The sequence below is a fragment of the Sceloporus occidentalis genome, unplaced genomic scaffold (assembly GCF_023333645.1).
Source record: "Sceloporus occidentalis isolate IW3139 unplaced genomic scaffold, rSceOcc1.0.p SCAF_4, whole genome shotgun sequence".
NCBI classification, from domain to species: Eukaryota; Metazoa; Chordata; class Lepidosauria; order Squamata; family Phrynosomatidae; genus Sceloporus; species Sceloporus occidentalis.
Genome location: NW_028316984.1, coordinates 9,171,219 through 9,188,232, shown reverse-complemented (window position 1 = coordinate 9,188,232; position 17,014 = coordinate 9,171,219). Strand labels below are relative to the sequence as shown.

At 40.0% G+C, this 17,014-nt stretch overlaps 1 protein-coding gene across 2 annotated transcripts in view; it reads right to left on the bottom strand.

Annotated features, from left to right (window-relative positions):
• Nucleotides 1–4,933: 4,933 nt before the first annotated feature.
• LOC149313487 (neutral amino acid transporter A-like) overlaps nt 4,934–17,014 on the bottom strand; it is a 31,828-nt gene continuing 19,747 nt past the window's right edge. For both annotated transcript variants that reach the window (XM_089519187.1, XM_089519188.1), the window contains 4 exons: nt 15,743–15,976; nt 14,891–15,085; nt 14,081–14,215; nt 4,934–12,257 (listed from right to left, as the gene is read on the bottom strand). In XM_089519187.1, coding sequence (XP_089375313.1) covers nt 12,011–12,257; nt 14,081–14,215; nt 14,891–15,085; nt 15,743–15,976 — 811 coding nt within the window. In that variant the 3' untranslated portion in view covers nt 4,934–12,010. The remainder of the gene's footprint in view (nt 12,258–14,080; nt 14,216–14,890; nt 15,086–15,742; nt 15,977–17,014) is intronic.

Below are 17,014 nucleotides of genomic sequence, written 5' to 3'. Positions count from 1 at the left end.
GAATAGGAAGGAAGGAAAGGGAAAGAAGGAAAAGAAAGGAAGGGAAAGAAGAAGGAAGGAATAGGAAGGAAGGAAAGGGAAAGAAGGAAAAGAAAGAAAAGAAGAAGGAAGGAATAGGAAGGAAAGGGAAAGAAGGAAAAGAAGGAAGGAAGGAACAGGAAAGACGGAAAAGAAGAAGGAAGGAATAGGAAGGAAAGGGAAAGAAAGGAAAGAAAAGAAGAAGGAAGGAATAGGAAGGAAAGGGAAAGAAGGAAAAGAAAGGAAGGAAAGGGAAAGAAGGAAAAGAAAGAAAAGAAGAAGGAAGGAACAGGAAGGAAAGGGAAAGAAGGAAAAGAAAGGAAGGAAAAGAAGGAAGGAACAGGAAGGAAGGAAAAGGAAAGATGGAAAAGAAAGGAAGGAAAAGAAGAAGGAAGGAATAGGAAGGAAGGAAAGGGAAAGAAGGAAAAGAAAGAAAAGAAGAAGGAAGGAACAGGAATGAAAGGGAAAGAAGGAAAAGAAAGGAAGGAAAAGAAGAAGGAAGGAACAGGAAGGAAGGAAAAGGAAAGATGGAAAAGAAAGGAAGGAAAAGAAGAAGGAAGGAATAGGAAGGAAGGAAAGGGAAAGAAGGAAAAGAAGGAAGGAATAGGAAAATGAAGGAATAGGAAGGAAGGAAAAAGAAAGATGGAAAAGAAAGGAAGGAACAGGAAGTAAATGCCAGAAATTAAAGATTGGATGGAAAAACAAATAGAAATGGCAGAACTGGATAAGACGACATGTCTTATGAAATACGAAGGGTATTTGTCCAAAGTTGGGAGCAAGTGACACTTATATAGCAAGTATATAAATAAACCTGGAGGTATAATGAATTCAGTAACATCCAAATTGGGGCATAATGGTAACGTGGGGATTTAAAAAGTAGTCGTAAATATAATGTATAGTTGCTGGAATAAACAGCATTAATCTATGGATTTAAATTGGGTATTGTATGAATTCACGTATGTAAATGAAGTTTGAAAAGCTTTAGTAAAACACTAATGTATTCCCAGCACAGGAAGTGAAGCCTGGAAAATATATATGCTTTACTGAGTTAGAAGAAGAAATTGTAAATAATAGCATATGTCATTAATTTGTATGGCATTTTAATCAATAAAGCCCAGTTCCTTTTTTTCTATATCATCTCCAGTTCTGTATCCTTTTTATTATTGGATGGAGCAGCCAAAACTGCATGGGTGAATTTGGGATTTATTGTCGCTATGTGTCTTCAAGCCATTTCCAACTTATGGTAACTCTAGCATTGGCCCAGGACTCTGGGAAACAAGGGTTCAAATCCCTGCTTGGCCATGGAAACCCACTGGGTGATCTTGCCCAAGTCACATTCTCTCAGCCCCATAGGAATACAAGGGCAAATCTCTTTTGAACAAATGCTGCCAAGAAAACCCACTGATCGATTTGGTTTAGAGTTGCCATAAGGCAGAAACTACTTGATGGCACACAGCAACAAGGCAAACCTATTGTGCAGTTTTCTTGGAGGAATTTGTTCAGAGAGGGCTTGCCTTTGAACCCTAGACTCCAGAGTCATGGTCCAATGCTCATACTATAACATCACTTTGGTTCTCTTGGGATTTATTAACCTGGATTAATAATAAATGTGAGAATGGTTCTTGTGCTTCGTAGCATCAATGGCAGTGCCATGGTGCATGGCAGTCCGATGGGTCCCAAACCACAAAGGAGACAGTGGGTTTCAGCATGTGTGACAAGCTCTCAAAATAATGCAGGAAATGTTGGCATTTTAAATGTTGGCATTTTAAGAGGGTAACGTACTCTTCCCAAGTGGGAGGTATGGGATGCTGAGCCCTATACAGTCTGTGATGATATCCCAACGAAGGTAATTGGGATTATGAGACGTTCACTTTGAAGTACGCAGAGTTCAGAGCCAGTCTGTTTCAGGTTAAGTCTCAAACCTGATTTGAGATTTGGAAACTGAAAGTTTCTGGCTCCTGTTGAGTATCGCGTGAAATTCAAAAAGCGATCGTTTTTCTTCTCTTTGCCATCACTAGATGAAGTTAGAAGGTTTGCCAGTGCCTTGGGAAAGGGTTGTGCCAGATTGTGATGAAATAGGTTTTGGGTTAAGTATCCTTAAAGTCTGGTCCCTTTTTGTAAAAAAGGCAACTGGCCTTAACTTCATTCCTTGGCAGAACTGGAAGCTTTTGTAAGGGAAATTAATTATATAAAATGGCCCCTTATATAAAATGAAAAAATCAAGGTTTGTATTTTGGGGTTTATATAGTTTTAAATATTTTCAAGCACAGATCTGTGAATACAGAGGGATGACTGTACAATTAGATTAGCAAACATAAGTTCAGGGATCCTTTGTTAGCCTCACAATACATAGCTCTCCCTCTGCAGGCTCTGTTGAACAATATTTCATGGATGCGCTTGCACTCATCTCACAGCTGAATAGCACAGTATTGTGGCAAATACAGATGTATGTGCTGGTTGATGCTGAAGAGAAAATTAGCAGATGAGAGGGAATGCTTCATCCTTCATTTGCCAGAATCTGCTCTGCATTTCTTTGTGTGTCCCCCCCCACCCCAATTTTTTGTAGCTTTTGTATTGGAGAGAGGCAAGTTTGAGAGCACCCCTCCTGCACACTTCAAGTGGCACCTTCCAATCCCCAGGATTAAATGAGATACATATTTAGCAGTGTAAGGTTTGTTAGCAGCAGGAGAAAAACTACATTTCCTCTGTCCAACCACAAGGTGGAAATCTAACTCTAGCCTTTTTGGCTGAATGAATCCTTTTAAATAGTAAACCAAGCCTCTGGGGAGCTCATTGAGTGGTTTGGTAGTTACTGTGGTGAACTGAGTGGCTCATTGGGAGTTACATGGATTAGGTTCATTGGTAGTCATACACATCCCTGACCTACTTTAATTCTCTGTCTTCAAGGGGTCAAGCCAGGATAGCTACTAGTGATCATTGATATAAACATGAATTCACTTTGTAATGGTTTGCACGGATAATGGCTTACCTGGTAGATGAAGTAGATTATAGAGGAAGCAATGATGGCTCTGTTTTATTTTATCCTATATGATCTTTAACACCATTGCCTGATGAGGAAGCCAGTGGAGCTCTAAAAGCTAGCAACATGTATTTTGTGCATTTTGATTGGTCCGATAAAGGTATCAGTTTTGTAGATTTTGGATACTATTATACTTTCTTATGTGGCCAATATAACTAGCCCTGGATAAGTATTGCACAAGAAGAAGATGGATTCACTAGAGAGAAGGCTTCTTCTAGGATTATACCAGGCGTCCTTGTCTGCTTTTGGTTTTTTAAAGTACTTTCTAAATACTTCTATCTAAAATAATAATAATTGAAATGCTGCTGTAGTTAATTACAGACACTTTCTAAATCATTAAAAGCTTTTTACATGGCTATCCTAAGCATGTTAACATAGAAGTAAATTCCATTATGTTAAACGGAGCTTACCCACAAGTAAATTAGATTACAACTTTACACCCAGTCCTCTACATCCCAAATCAAAATTGACTCGTCGATCTCAGTGTGATTTGCCCTCAGAGTAACAAAACCAGGATTATCGTAGTAGGCTGAATGTCTTCACCCAGTTACATGGGAGCAAGCCCAATTTGAGCTAAATAAGACATAATACTGGGCTGACACGTATAGGATTGTGGGGTTAACCAAGTAATTAAACCTAGTAATAAGAAGTAGTGTTACTTGGTAAAAAGGTCTATATTCTTCCTTGGTGTGGCTAGAAATATCTCCACAATCCAAAGAGATTGGGATCTGCAACAGATTTGGAGACTGCCATGAGGAAAAGATTTTGTGATCCTTATCTTTCTCATTTCATACCTCAGTGCAACATTCCTCGTCTCAGTTTTCCGTGCCAGACAACGAAATACATGTATTTTAAGGTAACACAGTCTGCATATACACATGTCTGCTTCAGCTGTACAGCCTTTGCTGCTGCGGAGTTAGATTACTACCAGAGATGGAACTGCTAGCCTGGGGACAGAATGACCCCTGCAAATACAAATGTCTCCCTCCGCTTTAGAACATGCTCAGATGGTCAATAACCAGGGACTACCAGAGCATGTCTCCTGCTTTGCTATTGTTAGAAGGAAAAAAAATCTGAGCACCTTGCAAAAATTCAGTGAATCAGGACTCTGGCAGCACTTGGATGCTTATTTAATATGCAATAAATGTGCAATATTTACATATATTAGTTTTAAACCCAAGATAGCCCCAAATCAGTATGACAAATACCCCCACACACCTTCTGCTACTCACATGCATTCAGGTGGCTTAACTGGAACCCACTACACACTTGTATTTTGGCCACATCTTGAGAAGGTATGACTCACTAGAAAAAACAGTAATGCTAGCGAAGGTGGATGGCAGTAGAAAGAGAGGAGAGCTGCAGGCCAGATGGATAGATTCAATCAGAGGTCATGGGCCTGAATTTACAAGAGCAGTAGAGGATCAAGGCACTCAGAGATATTTCATTCACAGGTTCATTGTGAGCCAGGACCGACTCAAGGGCAGTTAACAACAACACACTCAAGGCATATAGGCTTCTAGGTTTGCTTGCTGCTCTCCCTTTTTAAACAGAAAATGAGAGAGAGAGGGAGGAAATTCAGCATCCTTCACCAATGTGACTTTTTTGCTCTTATATTTCAGGTCACCACCATCACACTGCTCAAGGACCCTGTAAAAAGAAAGGCCTGCTGCTGAACCTCTCATGTGGATCTTAGCTTCACCAAAGAGAGAACTCTCTCCACAAATTTATCCATTACTGTAGATTCTGGTTATGGTTACCTTGATGAATGATACCTTGATCTAAAGAATACCTTTATGTGATATAATGTACCTTATTCCCCTGTGCGTCCACCAGAAGTTATTTGGAGAGAAAAAAAAGACAAATGATGGTGAGTTCAGTCTAAAGGATTTTTTTATTTCAGGTTCAGAAAAACAATAACAAACATGTGACCATTTGGGAGTGAGAGTTCTTGGTTGTTGAGTTATAAAGTAAGTTGACACAATTCATTAGCCTTTCCTCCAGTGGCAAGCAGAGGAGCTGCAGATCTCCTCACATGTCAAGGTGACAATATTATAACGTCAACTCTACAGTCACATATCTACACAGACTATCTTTACCCACGCGCTCACACACTCAGACGTGCACATATACTTGGTCCCTCACAGTGACCAGGACTTGATAGTGCTTTGTGGACAAAATATATATTAAGAACATTTCGTTCATAAGGTAAGAAATTTTAGACAATGGAGTGATTTATTTGTACAGCCAACAAATAGATGCTACATCTGAACGTCATTCATTTTTAGGGATGCACCTTATATTCCTCTGAAATCTACTAGAACAGAAAAAGTGTGATACAAAATAACCGTGCTCATTATAAATGCAGAATTATATTGAACTAATGATACAGAAAGAAAGGTTTTCTGCCCTGGCCCCACTAGGCAACCATATATTTATAGATAGATAGATAGATAGATAGATAGATAGATAGATAGATAGATAGATAGACAGACAGAGAAGGTAGCAGTTAATGAAATTCACCATCAAACAGGGATAGCCAACAGCTCAGTTGATGCCTATGGAAGTCGTCTTTCCAGTGCCAATAACAGCTATGGAAGCAATCTTAATCAGGATATCTGATGGGAACCCCTGTCTGAATCTGGACTTTCTACACTTCTAAAAAAAGAAACCCACCAACCACACAATTGCTGATTGCATTAATAAAGTGTAATTTTGCCTTCATATTTCTGGGACATTGGCAAAAAGTATTTTTAGCAACAGGCGATTCTATATCTGATTATGCATAGTTAATACACATAGGGAAATAAGCACTGGTCAACAGCAGAACTGATTAGAATTGAGCAGGTCAAAGCACCTTAGGTAAGATACAATAAGGCAGGTGGTGTCATAGTGCTTGTTTATAATCTTGGACTTCTTATACTGCAGGCCTTTTTATCACACAGATTTCATGCTGATACAAATATTCATCCTTGCACTGACTGGTTCACATTCAGTGCAGCAGTGAATTAGGCTGTGGATGGATGCTTGCAGACTCTTGGGGCACAAAATCCATGTCCAGACATGGACATTGATTAGATAAAACCAAAGGTCACAAAAAAGTGTGCAAGCTTTCAAATACTCCAGGAAGAAAAAAAGCTAGCTGGTGTTAAACTCACAGTCTTTGCTCAGTCTTAAAATGGAATGTAGGACAAAAGGTTGCAGACATTCAAATTAGGCTGGAAACAATGCAGCATCTCAGCTCTCTTTAAGCTATATAAAGTTTTCTCCCAAGTCTCCACTGACTTATAAGCTTTGATTTTGCCGCCACCACCACCTTTCAACTAAGCCACACTAACCAGTTCACTTCCTTTTTGATAACTGTATCCATTCCTTCCCTGATAAAAATTAACTGCTTGTTTAAAATAGGAACTAGTATCCTGGCATTTACAGCTGTAATATGCAGCTAGCCTCTTTCCTTGCATGGCTTTTGAAATCCCTTTTGCCTACAATGCCTGTCCTGACATAGGAGACATTCTTATTAATAACACTATCAGTGGAATACTTGTGTGCATTTTGTGGCAACTGGCAACCCTTTTGGAACAGACCAAAACACACTCTGAAACCTAAAATGTTTTTAGACTTCAATCCTCTTAAAAATGACTTCAATTGCATTATTTTAAAAATCATTGCCACAAATAGTGTATGTATTTCATAAATCTAGCTGGCTTCCTTCCTTTTGTTGCATCTTACATTTTAACAGCAAAGACTTTCTGGCTTGAGCAGACTACTCCACTTCCTAATAGGTTGGGTTATGCAAATAGACTTTGTTCCCAATCGGAAAAGGGGTCAGGCAAGGCTGTATGCTATCACCCTATTTATTCAACCCGCACGTATAAAATAAAGTACACAGTGCAAGCTTAGAAGCAGATGCAGGAGGAGTGAACATCAGAGAAAGGTACATTAATAACCTAAGATATTCAGACAACACAATACTACTAGCAAAAATTAACAAAGACAATTGTTGGGTTTTGCTAGAGCATTTACTGAAAAAGATCAAGGAGAAAAGTACCAAGATAGGCTTAATGTTGATCGTTAAGAAAACAAAAATAATAACCATGGAAGATCTTCAAGAATTCATCCTAGACAATGAAAAAAATAAATAAAGAGGTCCCACATCTTGGATCAAATATTGATCAGAACAGAGACTTCAGTCAAGAAATTAGAAGACGACTAAGGAATGGGAAGGGCAGCCATAGAAAGAACTAGATAAGATTCTAAAATGTAAAGATACAACTCTGAACACTAAAGTGATGATCATCAAGTCATCATCAAGCATGGCTTCTGAATGGCCCCATCGCTATGTACAGATGTGAAAGCTGGACAGTAAAGAAAGCCAATAGGAATCATTTGAGATGTGGTGCTGAAGAAGAGTGCTGAAGATACCATGGACAGCAAAGGAGACAAACAAATGGGTCCCAGAACAAATCAAGCCTGAACTCTAGGATGACTAAACTGAGGCTGTCATACTTTTGTCACATCATGAAAAGGCATGAATCGCTAGAAAAGACAAAAATGGTACAAAAAGTAAAGGGCAGTCAATTCCTGACATCAGGAATTATGGAGGACCTACCGTATTTGCAGGTGATGCAAAACGTCAGTATAGATAACCTGGAAAACAGCTGCCAGCAGCTGCCAATCGAAGTAGACATTACTTCTACTGGGTTACTGAGGTCAGTGTGAAACTGCAAAAGGTGGTTTCCTACATGGCCGATGGGCATCTCCTAGTTTAGAATGGCACAGGGCACTTGAGGAATTTTATAGCACCCATGTACAAAAAGCAGCTAAATTTGCTTGTTGGCAAGGTACAAAAGGACATGTGTTACAAAATGTACTCAGCCCTTAGGGAGAAAGGATATCATAACCTTGGCTTTGGTCCAGGGATTGCCTGGTAGATAACCAAATAAGTTGCTTGCTGCCAAAAGTACTTATCCTGTGCAGTTACCAACTGCTTATCATCTTGATTACCCTGCCCATGACAAAGAGAGAGAAAAAGATATATAAGAGCCCCTTTAAAGGGATTTGTTAGAGACAGTCAGTGGAAATGCAGGCTAGTTTTTCAAAATAAGAAGAGTGGAAGCTTGCTTTCAGTAATTATGCTGAACCTGACCAAAAATTAGTATTGAGGATGATACTGAAAAACAACTGTTTTTCTTTCATCTCAATTAACTTTTTTTCAACTCTGCCTGAAATTCAGAGCCTAAGCTCCCTAAAAGGGTATGAAAAAGTAGCTTCACTAAAGTGCAAGATCACCAGAGGCTTTTATTGTCCCAGCAATAATTCAAACTCTCTCTCAGACCAGACCAGTTTTGTCATGTGAAGAGATCTTGTTGAACAGCTTTTTATTCAAATATCCTACAGTGGCCCAAGACAGAAGCATCAGCAACAAAACAGACTAGCTGACAATACTGTGTTAAATGATTTCAATCCCCAACAGGTAGCTAAATCACCTTGCTGGCAGTAGCCTGTACCATTTTAACAGTGCTTCCTCACTTCCCAGTACTCTTTAGACATGAACAGCAGGGAGTATTTGGCAAAGCAGGCAGAGGTTTTTCCCTCCTGACATAATTTATGACAGTTCATTGGTCATAAAGACTTAATTCCTCCTTCCTCCTTTCCACTTCTGCAAATATGTTTTAAGCACACATCAAGGAACATGTTTTCTGTGTGTACAATACAATATTGTGTTGTGTTACAATGAACACAACAGCTAGGGAGAAGTGTGTGCCTAAGCAGGTAACTGATTCAATTCCTTTACAGAGTCAGTCATGGCTCATAGACAGCACAATTCTCACTAGAGTGAGGGGATCTTTGTGCTATACCAATCCAAACTCTGATGGGGCTCAATCAAATGCCTTTTCACCCCACACCACCAAGTCTCTCGACACAGAAAACTAATAAAGAAGAGAATGTGGTTCATCTTCAGAAATAAGAGTTTTTTACATGGAAAAAATATTTTTCCCAATAGAGAAAAGTCAACCATGTGAGTCCCACCAGCAGTCTGAAAAGGTTTAGCCCAGACAAGAAATTGCTGCTTCAGTGAAAAGAAAAGTGTACTACCTTCTCTTGGTACTATATGTACACCCTCTTCCCACCCCACTTGCCACTGAACCTTTGCTTAGTCATTTTCTGCTTTCTAGTGTCTTGCCTTTTACCACACTTGGAATAATGTACATGGTCCTAGTACCCACATCTCACAAAAGATACTGTAACACTCGGACAAGTACAGAAAAGATAAGGCAAAATCATCAAGGGGCTAGATCATCTATCCTAGGATAGATGGCTACAATATTTGGGGCTTTCCAGCTCAGAAAAAAATGGCAGAGTATGTGGATATTTATTCATGATGCAGAGAAAACAGACAGACTCTTCTCTTCCTCTGCCATAATATTAGAACATGGTTTCACTGACTGAAGCTGGGGACTCAGGAAATACAAAGTACTCAAGAAATACAAAACTTAATGGGAGGATAAGGCTGTCAATGGCTACTAGTTATGGGTTCTACATATTACCTGCAACATCGAAGGCACTGTGCCTCTGTATACCAGCTGCTGGAGGAAAACCTGAGAGCTGGGGAATATTGCTCTCATGTTCCGCTTATGGACTTTGTATGTTGGCCACCATAGGAAATATGATGCTGGATCAGATAGGTTTTGGGTCTGATCCAGCAAGGCTCTTGAGTTCTTTCAAAACAAAGGAGTTACATACAATTGAACCCCTCTCTAATTCTAACTTATAACAATGTACCAATTAATGTAGGTAAGAGAAGTATGACAACTTTCCTTCCCCACACCCTGCACACCTCACAGTAGCAGGACAGGGCTCTTTAATATTGGGGAAATGGTACAGTGAAAAAAGATTAAACCATCCATCCACAGACTGATTCAGATGGCTTGGTAACTCCACAGTTTACCAGTTTTACATTTCAAAAATAGATAAAGGACTATATCCAATTACTAATTCCAAGTATAATAGATCCATTGAATCAATGGGACATAACATAAACACTGACTAACCATTAAGCATTTGTTTAATGGGCTAACTCTAATTGGGATCAGCAACTGGATTTAAACCATTTTGTCTATTTTGACTCTTTTTGCTTGCAGATGACTACTGTAGTTCTTCTTGCTTTTTTATTACTGTGCATTTGTTACTTGAAAAACTCAGATATTTCCCTGAGGATCAGTGAATTTACAAGTACTACTAATCAGATTACTTCAGACTGTTAGGAAAAATGCTTTTTCAACTGTTTCATTTCTTGCCAGAATGTGTGCGAAATTAACTAAGGATAATTTTTAATCAGTGCTCTCTAAGTTAATTGTTGAAACTTCCTGAAGGCTCAAACATGTAATTTTAATTTGTAACTCTTGTGCAGCATGCAAACTGGTACCATCATAAGGAACACTGTGCAATGCCTTTCTCTGGTACATATTCCTCCAAATAAGCTAAGTTTATCTGGGTAGACTGAATCAAGGAGGTTACGGGCATGAATCTACAGGACCTAAGCAGAGCAGTGGAGGACAGGGGGTCTTGGCGATATCTCATTCACAGGGTCGCCATAAATCAGAGCCAACTCGAGGGCAGTTAACAACAACCTGCAGTACTAGCAATGGACAGAAAAGCAAAGTTAGGGCATCTTCACACAAAGCTTAAATCAGCTTTTCCTTCAATGGGACCAAGGTCAAAATTATATTATAGTTAAAAGCCATCCAGAATTCTCACTCACATCACAAATGCATCTGCTCTGCACAAACATCAGTCAGCTGTATTAAAAAAAGAAGTGTCCCCCATGGAAAAAGGCTTTTAAGTTGCCAGTTGCCAGATGAATGTCATGGCGAACATTTTTACACAGCAGTAGGTGGGGATCCAGCTTCTTGCCATTTCATATCAGGCCACCGAAATGTTCAAAACACACAGTTGTTTTATATGTCTTGTGGAAGGGGTTGTGGAAGGCAGAAATAAACATTAAAAAATGAACTTCCCAGGATTGTCAGGACAAATTGCCAGTAGCATACCTATCTGGTGTATATTGGCTAGATTCCATTTAGATTCTAAAAGACAGGAATTGGCAAAATGCAGACTGCAGGGTGCAGATAACCCCCACCCCAAGCTATCTTTGCAGCCCTCAACCTGGATCATTATTTTGTGCCCCCCCCCCCCCCGCCATGAGAGAGAGAGATAGCAAAAAGCCTCTAGTCTACAGGAAGCCTCCAAGAGGAACAGTTCGCAGACTCCTTTCTGTTCACTGTTTTAAAAAACACCCTGTTTTTCAAAAACAGAAGTGGTTTTGTTCTATTTTACGGGGGTGGGTGGGTCCATGTCCCCCCTGGACATCCAGTGACAGAAAATCCACTCATGCCCAAGATCAACAGCAGTTTTCTATACTTTCTCAAATAAGTTTCATTTTTCTGATTTCTCCAAGAGAAGAAGCCATCTTTCAAAATCCAACATAGGTTTGATACAATAACTGGAGAAACTCAATCTTACTTCCTGTATAACTCAAGCTAACATGGTGACATCACTGGGTATATTCTAACCTTTGCCATTTACCATATATCTTTATGTCAACAAAAGGGGGGAGGGGGACCTTGCTGAAATGGCTTTCATTCAGATTGGTATATGTGTGTGGCATAATTTGCACTAGCACACATAAATGTGAAACATCAATATCCTATTGCAGAAGTTTCTTTTCTCAGAGTGGAGAGGGAGCACACCACACACGCACACACACACACAACACTGTTGCACATACTCAGTAGTCTGCAGCTGGCTACCACTTGTGTTCCACGCCACCAGAGCAGGAAAGGGATACACCTGCTGAACTCCATATGACCAAACGGTATCTACTCAGTTAGATGTTGTCTCCAAAACAAAAACATAGTATCAGCAGACTGACCCCCACATCCCTCTCATTCATAGGACTGATTCTTTAGATTCAACATCTTTAGTGCTAGGCAATAGAGTGCTAGGTGGCAGAGCCTGGTTCTTCTGCATGACCAAAGGTGATGTTTCCTCGTCAGCCTTAATGTTTGGAACAGCCTCTACATGGACTTCAATCAGTTCTGCTTGTTTCTCCTTAGTTTCTTTCTCATTCAGATAGTGAAGGATACCAGCGCCGAAGGCATCCCCTTCTACGTTCACAACTGTAGTGGTCCGGTCCCTGGTGAATAGGGAAAGCATACAAGCAGGTTTAACATGGTACAGTGAAAAAAGACACAGACACAGTAGTTCTCCAGCATCAAGAAAATATAATTGAAGATGTTCTTATTTGGTCAGGCTATGGAGTAGCATTTTTCAGATGTGTCATTCATCATACGTTTATTTAAGAAAGATTTAACACTTCAGACAAGAGATGTCATGAGACACAGAGCAAGGCCACTCACCCCCAGCAACTCCCCCCCCCACACACAAATCTTGCTTGTACACATAACTCAGTGAACTATAGTGGCCAGCGTAGAGGAAAAGTCCATGCCTTGCTGGTATGTACTATTAGGGCCATCAATAGGCAGCTGACCGTGCCTCCTGAGCCATGATTTTGCATCTGCTTCTAGCCAGTTGTGGCTCCAACTCCTGTATCTTGGTGCTACAGTAAAAAAACACATGCCAAAGTAGATGGGAAACTGAAGTTAGCCTGCACCTGAAATTGTGCCTTAATATCTAGTGTGGTCCTCAGTAATAGTGTTTGAATTAACTTTAGGCCCTCCCCCCACTCATATTCCAGCATTGTCCTGTTCATGTCCCAAACCCCAGTTCTGGTGCACACAGTATGGAGAGCATCTAGCACAGGGGTACCCAACTTGGAAGGACACAGGGGCCGAAATTAAGATTGGCTAAGGTTGTTCAGGCTGCCAACAGTTTTAAGTGAAATGTAGGACATTTAGGTGAAATGTAGGACATTAAAAGGGGGGGCATGACCAAATAAAAACTCAAAGGCAAAACCACCTAGGCCACTCAAAAGCAAATGACTCGGCAGAGGAGGAGGAGGACAATGCGGTGGTCAGGCGTCCTCCTCTCTTTCCTGTCCTCTCCTCACTCACCAGAAGAAGGGCCCAAGGCTCTCCTGTGATCTCTAGCATTCTTGCTGTCTGCATTCTCTCTCCCCCTCTCTCTCTCTCTCTGCCCTCCTGGCTGTCTCTGATGCTTGGATGCGAAAAGCTCCTCTCTCTGGGCCTGCCTGGCCAAAGGGGTAAGAGGAGCTGTAAGCCTGTCCCCTGCAAACGCTCCCCTAGGAAGCAGAGGCTAACTCTGGGGGAAGAGTCCATTGCTCCCATCCTCCAAAGCCCCGTGCAATCGGGTGAGGACTCTGGGAGCCAGGACATCCCCCTCCTGACAATGGAGCCCCAGGCCTCCAGAAATCCTTTGGCGAGACGCATCCAGCCCCCGGGCCACATCTTGTGCAGCCCTGATCTAGCATGTTCCACACCAGAATCAGGGAATAACAGCCTTACTATGGATTAAAAAAATATAACTCCTGCTCCAGAATTTCCAGGAAGATCTGGAGCCTCTGTTTACACATTGTGGTAGCTGTCTACACAGGCACTCTGCTGAGCTGCCCAGCACATCCACTGCTACTATGGGTCATTCACTCCAAGGTCAGGACGAAGTACTCACCAATGTGATCAAGGCTGGGTGCCCTATTCTGACCTTAGAAGTGAGTGACCCATGGGTGGCTCGGTGGGATATCTGTGGGATATCTGCAAAGACAGCCACAGTGGCAGAGGAACAAAGGGCCACAGGAATGGAGGACCAAAAAGGGCAGCTGTGGTCGGCTGCCAGAGTATCCTGGCCAGTGCAGACACAGCCTCAGGCACCTAACTTTTGATTATTTTAAGATTTATTTTTCTATTTCCTGATTTTGTTATTCTTTTAAAATGCAACCTCTCCTTTTGGCAAAAGACTACATTAATGGTCTATACCACTGAGCATGCCTGGCGCAACTACAGTGATGTGCTCTTAAACAACATCCAGTTGTTTTGTACTTACACAATCCAGTCCACTGCCAATATGAGTGAGATATCATTGGTGGGTAGTCCAATGGCCTCCAAGATAATAGCTATGGTTAGAACCCCTCCAGCTGGGATTCCAGCAGCTCCTACACTGGATGCAGTTGCAGTAACACTGTTGATAATTAATGTCAGTTAATATTGTGCAAAAACCTGTCCTTTTGCCTTTGTACATATTTCTTCCTTCCCACACACTGATTTGAGAAACTAATCCGTTAAAGAAGCTGTTTGTAATGCAAATCCATATTCCTGTTGTACTTCGTACATTTGTTACCAACAATAAGCTGAAACATGTTCACCATGTTCCCATTTCAAAAGCACAGATCTATCTCTACATCATACAATGTACATCAAAATAATAATTGTATGCTACATTGCATGATTGGCTTATAGTGTCTCCATGTCTACTCAGTCCTATCGGCTTCAGTGGGGCTTAATGCCATGTAGGAATGTAAAACTTATTTACGTATCTAGTAGCTGCATTCTTTTTACAGCTTGAATTACAACACTCTGGACTATGCTGTCCATTTATATATTCATTCACAAAAGTAAAAAAAAAACTCTTTCTAATGAGAAATCAGAAAAACATAGATATTTGCAGCATTTCAGTGAAGGACACACTTTTAAAATTCTAAATTAACAACAATGCAAAAGAATAAGCTAAAACACAGCAAATAGTTATTTCTGATGCACACTCAAATAATGGGACAGTTCTATTGCTGAAATAAAATAAGTAAAGAAAGCATTGTGTTTGGCTATCAGGGAAAAGCTGGCTTGAGCTACAACTTACAGAATGGTAAAAATCTGTCCAATATTGAGTTTGTAGTTGTTCAGTTGAGCAATAAAGACAGTAGCTATGCACTGGAAAATAGCAGCTCCATCCATGTTAACAGTAGCACCAATAGGCAAAATAAATCTGCTAATTCGTTTGTCCACCCCATTGTTATCTTCAATGCATTTGATCATTGATGGAAGAGTTGCAGAGCTAGACATCATCAAGACAGAAGCACAACAGATCACACAAAGAGCCTTCTAACCTGAAACATAAGGTATAACAGCCAGATCCTTGATCAATCTAAATGCAGCATTCCAGATACATTCTGTTCCTGGACACTAAAAACTTTTATATTTTACATTTCCAGAAAATACAACCTTATCTTATGAGAAAAAACAAAAGGGTGGGCTACAGCCCATTCTTTATTATTGTTTCTGCTTCAGTGCTATTATGACTAGTTTAAAGACTCAGTTTCTAGGAACAAAGTTGGATTAAATTCCAATATTTGTCTTGGAAGCAAAAGACAGACAATGCCTAATAGCTAAATGTCTCTGCTCTTTCAAACTGTGCATCTGCCACTTGTCCTACAACAGGGATGCTGATTCTTTTAGGAAATTTAAATTCCTGGTTCTAAAACCTTTACAGTAATGTGTTAAGAAACAAAGGTGTGAATATCGTACTTTTTAAAGTTATTATTTTTTGAAATTCTTCACATTTAGAGAACTGGAATACGACTCCCTCTTAAGAGCCCTTTGTTTTGCATAAAAAAAAAACTATGAAAAGCTTTCAGGAGGATATTTGCCTAGAATGTAAAAATTCAAAATAATAATTTATTTCATAAACAAAATAAAAAAAAAATCAACCAACCTGGAACAAGTAGCAAAGGCAGTTGTAAGTGGGGTTATAAGTCCTAACAGAAAGGTGAATGGGTTTTTGCGTGTGATTGAAAAATAAATAAGTGGTAAAATGATCCCTCCATGGATTACATGGCCCAGAATTGAAGCAAAGATATATTTTCCAAGGCTTGTCACCAGCAGGATAATATCATCCATTTCCACGATCTTGCTTCCAACGAGAAACATAATGCCAAGAGGTACATACCTGTATAAAAGTAGCATGAATCATTAGTATTTATTTTATTTATATCCCACCTTTATCCTGACATAGGTCCCAAGGCAGTGAGGATGGAATTTGACAGTGTAGTTGTTTCTAATCCTAAATTCTGAGTTGCATTGTTTGACCCTTTAATCTGAGGGCAGGATGTCTTTTCTACAGAACACTCACTAGGATTTCAAAAAGGGCAAATTCCAAATATGACAAAATTAGAAAAGCACTACTGAGAACTTCACTTAATTTGAGATTCAAGTTTTATGCCCATAATCTACAAAGCAGAGGATTATGAAGTGACTGATTTATCTGAAGGGTTGGCTTAGTATGAAGTCCAAGAAAAAATCCATCATTTATCAGTTTACATGAATTACACTGGAAAGTAAAAGCCTTAAATTGCACTGTTACAAATCCCTAATTACAGGCACTAATACAAAGTTCTGGTTTCAAAGGTCATACTTTTCAAATAATTGGTCCCATGCTTGGGGACCAATATATCTCCTTCTGACCTCCCTTCCCCCTTTAAAATATAGCCACTTAAGACTTTGACATGTCAGTCTCCTGAGGAACCTCAGAACACGCCATTCCAATGCCACCACTTTTAACTGGCTTCAGTAATATGATCTTAATCAAAAAGATGAAAAGCAGATAATTAAAAGGTTTAAGAAAAATGCTGTTAAATATAACTGTAAATGACAACTTCTTAGGAAGGAGCAGGCATTGTGCTAAATATTCAACTGGTATTTCCATGTCACTAGGTATGGTTTCAGTAATCTGAACCCTTGTTATTTTACATGGGCTGTGTACTATGGATGTCACAGAGGAAGGGCAGGCAATGGTTTGGAAGCAGATCAGAACTGGGTGTGAAAGCAATGGGCCCAGAAATGATTATGGAAATAGACATGCAGGGAAAATCGGGCTAACAAGGTAATATGGCAACCCAGAGCCAGGGTGTGGAGACAAGGCACTTTTCTTTTCTTTTCATTTCTCATTTATTAAAACAATTTTATTTTTAATAATTTAATTATTAAT